Source organism: Herpailurus yagouaroundi, unplaced genomic scaffold (genome assembly GCF_014898765.1).
Source record: "Herpailurus yagouaroundi ecotype Mexico unplaced genomic scaffold, PumYag 29, whole genome shotgun sequence".
In the NCBI taxonomy this organism is placed as follows: Eukaryota; Metazoa; Chordata; class Mammalia; order Carnivora; family Felidae; genus Herpailurus; species Herpailurus yagouaroundi.
In genome coordinates, this window is record NW_024412377.1 from 42,983,553 (window position 1) to 42,992,275 (window position 8,723).

Consider the following 8,723-nt stretch of genomic DNA (forward strand, 5'->3'; position numbering starts at 1 on the left):
CTGTCCCTGACCCTTGGGAGGGTGCTCACAGTACTGGCTTGTAGCAGCTGGCAGAGAGCCTCAAATCTTGTGTCAGTCTCAGGGCCAGATAGGCCCTCATTGGCGAGCTAGACCTTCGGGGTCTTCCAAGGTTTCATTTTTGTTTATCGCAAGGCTGATGTGTGAGAATCCCCTGAGCCCTTGTCACATTACAACGGGCTCTATGTCCCTGAGGGGACTCTGAAAGCCCTGGGGTAGGTAGCCCTCCTCGGAGGAGGGGAAGGATATGGTGACGTAGTGAGAGCCTGGTTGGAAAGGTAGGCAGGGTCAGATCACAGGCATTTTAGGGAAACCCTTGGAGGATTTATGCAAGAGAATGAGAGAGGCAGAGAGGTGCGTGGTAGGGTTGTGAGGGGCAAGCCGTGCTTGGGTGATAGCTTCATCTCTAGGAGAAGATGACATTGGTCCAGGGAAGCTGGCAGAGAGCTGGACTGTAGAAGACTGAGGTGTGGGGACACCTGCCATTCAGAAGTGGAAGATAAGGTAGAGGCTATAGAGTGCAGAGTCCCCAATTTGTGACTGTGGCTGCTGACCAGAAGATGGGGAACCTATTTGTCACTAGAGTAAACACACACCCATATCATCCTTCTCTTTTTTCTCTTTCTTCCAGATTCTGGTCTTGGATGGCAAACTGTTGCGAACAGAACCTGCCAAAGTGATGGACACAGTGCAAAAGTTCCTTGGGGTGACCAACACTATTGACTACCACAAAACCTTGGCGTGAGTGTTGCCTTGGCTTTTCGATAGGGTGATTTTCTGAGCAGACACCTGGACCAAAAAGCCAAAGGCTTGAATGATTATGGAAGAGACACAGATTAGTTAGAGTTAGCAAGTGTTAGGAAGCATGCATATCCCTGATAGCTGTCTAGCAGAAAAGCTAATATTAATATGACTTGGGTCATATTAATAAAGGTATCAACTCAAAAAAAAAAGGAGGTGATGAATATGTTCTACTCTGGTCAGTCCCAACCCTGGGGTTTTCTTTTCAGTCTGTGCTGAACATTTTCAGAATCTTTTACTGAAGTAAGTTAGACTACCATTAAACAGCCCCAGTTCCCCATAAGGGTTTCTTAGCATTAGAGTTTGACTTAGTTATAATTTCAGGAAAAGGAAACTATGAGTACTGGTGACGGCTCATAATCCCACTCACTCAGAACCTGGCACAAGTGCACTGAGAATGCCCTCCCCAGATTGAGTAGGTGCCGGCCTGTGCTGCAGGAGCTCAGGGCTAGGGAGTCGTGTCTCCTAGTGCTATGTCCCAGACAATGACTCATGCGGCTGGATGGAGGGGGGGGGGGTCTCAAGAGAGGGAGGAATAAAGTCACCTTCCCTGGCTACCTTTTTGGGAAGGTCATGTGGTAAGAATGTTCCTTCTCACTCTCTTGGAAGTTGAAGGTAAAGAAGGTCACCTTAAGGCAGACAGGAACAGCAGCTAAGGGAGGGCTGTGGCATCAGAGATGCCTGGGTTAGGATCCCAGACCTGTTGCTTCTTTAGCTGTATGACCTCGGGCAAGTGTCTTCGCTCCTTCAAACCTCACTCTCCTCATCTGTAAATTGGAGACAAAGGTGATAATTCCTGCCACCCAAGGGTCACTGTATTGAACGAAGCACGTGTGTGGAACTCATAGCTCAGTGCCTGGCACGTACTGATGCTCAGAAATCCTCTCCTCCATCATCGTCTTCCTCCTTGATGCCTACCCTGTGACCCATCCAGAAATCCCTGTCTCCCTCACCAAATGTGAATTCTGTTTCCTGGCTCTTCTCATGCCCAAGAAGCTCCTAATGGTTCCTGATCTGGGGTTGAATTCCGATGCCAGCATGCCTCCTCCCCTCCCCTTGACAGCTTCAGATCTCATCTCTCCCCCACAAAAGCCTTCGAAGGCCCAGCATGACTTCGAATCCTGAAGGCAGTCTTGCTTTGCCATTTCTGAAATTTAGTCCAAAAGCCAGAACTTCTCAGTGATGAGCATGCTTAAGTACAACAAAAATCCCCCACGAAGCTTTTTTTCCCTGTTGGGTTCTTGGGTGAAAGAAGTTGCTCAGCCCTGAGTAGGAGAATGCTCAGAAAAGATTTCCCAGGATCCTCTGGGATTCTGCTATGGGTCGCTGAAGGGACGGACTCACGCTGCTCCACCAGGACAAGAGAAGGCTCAGAACATGCGAGCTGCCTTCTGCTAGGAAGAAGGGGCAGGGGCATTGAGTGTAGCCCAAGGGCAAAACTCGGGCCAGCGGATGCAAACACCAGCCCCACACATCTCTCTGTGGGTTCCAGAGTGTGCTTGGGGTAGTGGGCTTCATAGTCTAGGCTTTTGCCCTTCCTGGGGTCTGTGAACGTTGCCTTAAGGTGGGAGGGGGATGGGCTGGGCCAGCTCCCATCCATAGGCTTTCCCCAACTCCACAGGTTTGATCCAAAGAAAGGATTTTGGTGCCAGCTGCTCGAAGGAGGAAAAACCAAGTGTCTGGGCAAAAGCAAAGGCCGGAAATACCCAGAGATGGACCTGGATGTAAGTGGACGCACTGCCTGTGGCAGCTGGATAGCCGGAGGGGGTCCCTGACTGGTGGAGATCCCCTCTTCCCTTTACCATGCACTCAGCACCTTTTTTTAATTTTTAATGTTTATTACTTTGTTTTTGAGAGAGGGAGACAGAGTGTGAGTGGGGGAGGGACAGAGAGAGAGAGGGAAACAGAATCCGAAGCAGGCTCCAGGCTCTGAGCTGTCAGCACAGAGCCCAATGCAGGACTTGACCTCATGAACTGTGAGATCATGACCTGAGCCAAAGTCAGATGCTCAACCGACTGAGCCACCCAGGCGCTCTGCCATGTGCTCAGCGCCTTAATGGCCTTGGCATTTCTTGGATGGTATTCTCTTATTTATTTATTTATTTATTTATTTATTTATTTATTTATTTTGAGGGAGAGAGCGGGGAGAGGGCCAGAGAGAGAGGAGAGAAAGTGTCCCAAGCAGGCTCCACACTGTCAGCCTGGAGCCCGACGCGGGGCTCAGTCCCACAAATCGTGAGATCATAACCTGAGCCAAAATGAAGAATCAGATGCTTAACCGACTGAGCCCCCCAGGTGCCCCTTGGATGGTGTTCTTAAATGGAGGAAATAGAAGCTAGGACATGGTGGGTCAGGAATGGCTTAGTCAAGTGAGTATTTATTACCTTCTGCCAAGGGCTGAGTGCTGTGGGCTTTGAGGATGATTCAGACATGTACTTTGCCTTCAAGGGACTCCTAGTCTAGGAGGGAGACTAGTCACACACACCAATAAGATGCAGGCCAGCAAGTGCTTCACGCAGCAGGGGAGCTGCACACAAGTACTGTGGGAATTCAGAACACGGAGATGCCACTGGAAGCTGATGGGGCGGGGGGAGGGGTAAGGGAGGGGAGGGGCTCTGGGGTTGGGCCTGTGAGGACGGGGGTGACACCGGACCTGGGCATAGAGGAATCCCTAATCTTGCAGGAGAGTGTCCAAAGGATGCAGGGGAGAGGTTGCACGCTGTGACTCTCAGTTGCCCCGGTTTTAATTAATTCTCTCTTTTCTCCCTATCACGAGAACTTTTACCTTGTGTAATTGTATTTTGGCGCCCTGCCCTATAGGAGTTTTCTCTTGGAAGCTACCATCTTCAGAAAGACTGTGAATGAAAGGTGTATGGGTGGACGCGGACAGAGTGGTGGGGAGGGATCCCTCTTGAATCAGCGCGTCACTGAGATCTGAACTCTCCTTCCCGTTCCAGTCCCGCGCCTTCCTGAAAGACTATTATCGGGACCACAACATCGAGCTTTCTAAGCTGCTGTACAAGATGGGCCAGACACTGCCCACCTGGCTGCGGGAGGACCTCCAGAACACCAGGTAGCCACGGCCACCTCAGCCACACTGAACGTTTGCGATGGCCTGGACGGCCTGCCGCATGCTGAGCCAGACTGACCTGCAGAGTGGGGAGCTGGGCCTGGGCTGGCCAAGCACTTATGAGCAATACTCAGCTGAGGCCCAGGCAGGGCCAGGAGAAGAGCCCAGGCAGGTCCGCAGGCACTTGAGAGCATCCAGTGCCGGGTCTGTGGCCTACAGGACCTCCTTAGCCACCAGGGGTCCGTTCCGTTCACAGCCTTCCATGGGGAGGCCACTTCCTGTTGGGGGGAGGCCACTTCCTGGTAGGAGGGAGTCCGTGAGACTCTTTTCTGTCCCTCACTGTGTTCTACCAACCACACCCTCCCCGTCATCCCATCACTCCCTGCCCCGGGCAGGGTATCCCCTCAGTATTAGCTGCCCTGTTTTCCCCGTCCTCCAGACAATAGGGAGAAGAGCCCAGCTGGGCCTTTTGCCAAACCAGGGAGAGAGACTGGATGCTTCCCTGACTGTTTTGAGCCAGGCGCTTCAGAGGGGTCAGCGGGGGACCCAGAGTCACTAGGCTGGATGTGGGGGTGGCCACCTCAAGAGAACTCTGGACCTCCTCACACATTCTGGTTAATACTTTCACATCTCACCTTCCCTTTTGGGTAAAGGATCGCTGATTCCTACAGTATCCACCCAGTCCTTGGGGCCTTCCTCAGGACCCCGGGGCACCGCCATGCCATTTGGACCCAGAGACCCAGGCCTCCCTACCCCTGTTCCTCACCCTGGGATATGACGCGTGGTGTTTCCTGTGGTAAAAGACTGAGGCGGTTCAGGAGTCTGCCAGTATACATGTCCCAATGTACATATGCTGTCCTCACGCCCACCCAACCTTGGCCCCTGGCAGACACTGGGCAGAGTGGGTGAGACTGCTGTCCATGGCTTTGCCCCGGCTACCTGTGGCCAAGGGCTCCTAGAGACCCCCTTAACCCCCTCCCAAATACTAAGAAGCTAAAGTATTTTAATATTTTGTTTTTTTCTTGGTGCCAGAGTTTATACCCTGGGTGCTGGGGTCGCACTGTGTTTTATATATATATATATATATATATATATAATGTGTATATATATATATTCTATTTTTTTTGGTTGGGTTTATTTTTAATTCAGTCATACAAAATGGTGGCAAGCCCCAGTGTCACATCTCAGTGCTAGAGAATGGGATGGTAGGATGGAGGAGGGCGTGTGTCTTCGTATGTCCGGGCCTCCAGGAGACAGTTTGGAGGTGTCCCTTGGAGAGGTCTCTGTTCCTTCCCCAAGTGTCGCGGTTGTCCTGGGGCTACCGCGGGTGAACTGAGGTGGTGAGAAGAACAGGAGAGACCTACTCCCTCCAGGAAACCTGGCTTCGTGAAGCGCAGTGACCCTGGAGGAATTCTGGCCAAAGGCAACAGCAGGGCTGGGGCGGGAGGCTGGGGGGGCCCAAGGCCAGCCTGTCCCCTCCCCCTCATGTGGTGCTAGGTTGGGAGCTGCCCTGGGAGCCGGACTGCCCGCTGGGACCCACTGAACTGTCTCCAGGCCCCCCTCCCCCGCCACGGACCATGGGATCTCGGGGCTGTTTTCTGGTTAGGGTCTGCTCCTACCCCCTTCTTTAACAATGTGAAGTGACGAAGGCTGGGCGCCTGTCCCCAGCCCCTCCCACTGCCAGGTTAGCTTCCAGCCCACCTCCAGGAATCCCTTTCTGGAGAGCCTCGTCCTGTTCGGAAGACTCTAGCATCTTGGGGCTGGAAGGGTCCTTTGACGGGTATGGAAACAGGTCCAGAAAGGGGAGGCGGCCTCCTTGGCCGATGTCTCAGAACTGGGTGCACGCGGAGCTGAGAACTGAATCTGAGGCTCCTGATTCTGGGTCCAGTGCTCTTCTTCCAATGCCACACTGCCTCTGAGCCCATCCTTGGGACCCTACTCTGTGCCAGGTTCCTGTCCCTCCCTCAGTCACACCCGTGGTCATTCCAGGATAGGGGACAAACCACTCCTTCCCAGCCAGGGTGCCTTTGAGCCTTCTCAGTTCCTGATCTGCATTTGCAGTCCTGCCTTGCTCTCCCTAAGAGGTCCTTCCCCAGTGTGCGGGGGGGGGCCAGGTCTGGCTGAGCTCTGAACCCATCCCCTCTTTTCAAGTTCTTCCCTGGGTGGATACTCAGCAGAACAGCTGCGTGTGGGTCCGCTGTCCTGCGAGAGAAGCCTTCCCATCATGCTTCTCCTCGGGGCCTTTGAGCCTGGGAACCCCGGGCAGTGTCGACCCCGCCGGGGATGAGGAACAGAGTGTCTGAGGACAGGGTGGTGTGCCTGCTTGTACGCCCGTGAACGCTTGCTGGTGCCACGGCCCAGACTCGCAGGACGGGGTCTTCCGTAGTGCAGACCCCAGCGTCGTCCCCCACCTTCGAGCTCCGTGGCCTGTGAAGAGCTCGCAGCTCCCACCTGTTGAAATGTACCCTCTGTGTCTGGATGCCTGCTCCCACCTCCGGGAGCTCAGAAGGCCTGGAGGGCAGGCAGCTCCATTTCTCTCCGCCTCTGGCTCCAGGAAGGAGCGGGCAGTTTTGAGACCCTGTGGGACCCTGTGGGAGCAGAGGAAATATTGGAGCATTTTGTCCAGGCCCTTCTGGGAGGCTAGGGACTTGACCTGCCCCATGTTCTAGGTCTGTCTGGTCACTGCGACTTCTTTCCCACTGATGAATCTTTCTTGTGGACCCACTGCCAGGACCTGTGGATATTGGGGAGGGGGACAGATAAATCCCTCTAGGGGCTCTCAGCTACTGAGCACACAGATCCTCCACACGAGAGGTGCAAATGGGTACAGCATCGCAGCGTCTTTAATGTTCGCTAATTCACTGTGTTTGGCCAAAAAATAAAAGAGAGAGAGAGGGAGAAAGAGAAATAGCTTAAGTCATGTAGCTGACTCCACCATTCATTCTGCCATCTTTTCCACAAGCCTTTGCTGGGGGAGGGCACAGGTGTCATGGTCACCTGCAGCTGCCCGAGTCACCTGGAGTTCTAGAGCCGCCCGTAGTGCAGGCGTCTTGTGCTCGGAGGGTGAGCCTGAAGTTTAAAGATGGGCCTCTTCCAAGCCTGTGTGTCAGAGGGCCAGCACCTCCGGGGCCCAGATGAGGGAGCAGTGGTCTGTTTCCAGTGGAGGAAAACTAGGCTGACCCCCCAGAGATTGGTGGTCTCAGTGGGGAGGGGTCCCCCATGGGTTCGTTGGTAAAGGAGCAAGTGAAAACATGTTTTACCAATTCTTTTATTTTGAACACCCAGTACCCTCCATCTAGATTTCAAATGAACACGTTGTCGCATTTGTTTTCTCTCTCTCTCTCTCGCTCTCTGTGTGTGTATATTTTTTTTCTGAATTAGTTTAAAAGTAAGTTGCTGCAAATATCATGAGACTTTACCAAAACGCTTCTGCCTGGGTCCCCTAAGAGTTAGGACGTTGTCCTCCATAATTGGCCTGTAGCACACCAAGACCGCAGTGATTTCCTAAGAACATCCGCTGTTCAGTCTATATTCACTTGTCCCCCAGGTAACTCATACCTGGTTTGGGAATCAGGATCCTGTCAAGGTGCATATATGGTACCTTATAACTGTGGTTGTCGCTCAGTCTCTTGAAATGCTGAAAAATCCTCTCTCCGCCCACTTTGATTTTTTTTAAATGACGTTATTTCTGAGGAGAGCGGGCCTGCTGTCCCGTCCGAGTCCCACATGCTGGGTCTGTCTGATCATTTCTTCATGGTGTCATAGAATATGTTCCTCCAGCCCCTGTCTTGTCAAGGGGAATTCAGGCCGTATGGATTTTTGCCTTTTGTGCTGACTCGACAACTTCATCCCGGCCTGAGATGCCCCTCTGCCGTCACCTGTACCAAGTGCCAAACCGGCAGAAGGGCTGGATGGGGTTCCAGGAGCTCAGGGGAGGGCAAGGGGGTGGCCATTGCAGCTGTGCCCCCTAGGGGGAGGAGGCTGGGCCCTCTGGAAAGGAGATGCCTCTGGCTCAGAAAACCCTGTGCTGCCCGCTCTGATCCTGGCGATGGACCACACGGCGCCAAATAGAGTCTCTCTCTCTCTCTCTCTCTCTGTCTCCCTCTTTCTCTGTTTTGTGGCCTCCTGGTTTTTACTTCCCAGAGGCCCATGGTCTGTGTGCACTGGAGCAGAGCCAGGCCCCTGGGATGCACCAGGGAAGGGCCTAGCTGGGGAACTGCCTCCCCCAAGCTGTGGTGTGAGGAGAAGAGCACTGGGCTGGAGGCAGGAGATGTGAAATTTCGTCCCAACTGGGTACATTTAGTAGCTGCGTGACAGTTTTCCTCCCAGGGCCTCAATTTCTCCACTCGTAGCATGAGCAGATGGGGCTAAAGCAGGGGTTTTCAAATGTCAAAGAAGGAAGTGGGTCTGCTCTAGGTGAAGTGAGGGTGGAGGGCCCAGGCCCCCGCCCTCAAGGCAATGCTGGGTGCCTGGTTTGCAGCCCCGGGCTGGCTGCCCGCCCCCCCCCCCCCCCCCCAGGGCTTGCCCTTGCCAGCTCCGACAGCCAGAGATGTTTTTAGTTCCCACAGGGGACGGGCATGGGCTTTGTGAAGGGTCATCGTCAAGGGCCTGGGGAGACTCTGGCTGTGTTTTATCCTAATGAGTTCATCCCTCCCTCTTTCCTTCCTCTCTCTGGCCCTTGAGGAGAATGAAGGAGGAGAGGGTTTTCTATGACTGTGCTAGCTTTTATTATAAGCAAGAGGGCTCCTTTTGTAATTTGTGCATGAAATTCATGTCATTTCCTGGGGAGAGGAGAGGGCTGACTGGAGAGGGTGGGGGGGCACACTAGGGGAGC

General features: G+C 53.5%; 1 protein-coding gene across 1 annotated transcript in view; it reads left to right on the top strand.

The window, feature by feature from the left end:
• NDST1 (N-deacetylase and N-sulfotransferase 1) overlaps nucleotides 1–7,980 on the top strand; it is a 62,622-nt gene extending 54,642 nt beyond the window's left edge. Inside the window, exons 13-15 of the mRNA XM_040497790.1 lie at nucleotides 650–759; nucleotides 2,441–2,543; nucleotides 3,777–7,980. Of these exons, the coding sequence (XP_040353724.1) occupies nucleotides 650–759; nucleotides 2,441–2,543; nucleotides 3,777–3,896 (333 nt within the window). The 3' untranslated portion in view covers nucleotides 3,897–7,980. The remainder of the gene's footprint in view (nucleotides 1–649; nucleotides 760–2,440; nucleotides 2,544–3,776) is intronic.
• The last annotated feature ends 743 nt before the right edge of the window (nucleotides 7,981–8,723 follow it).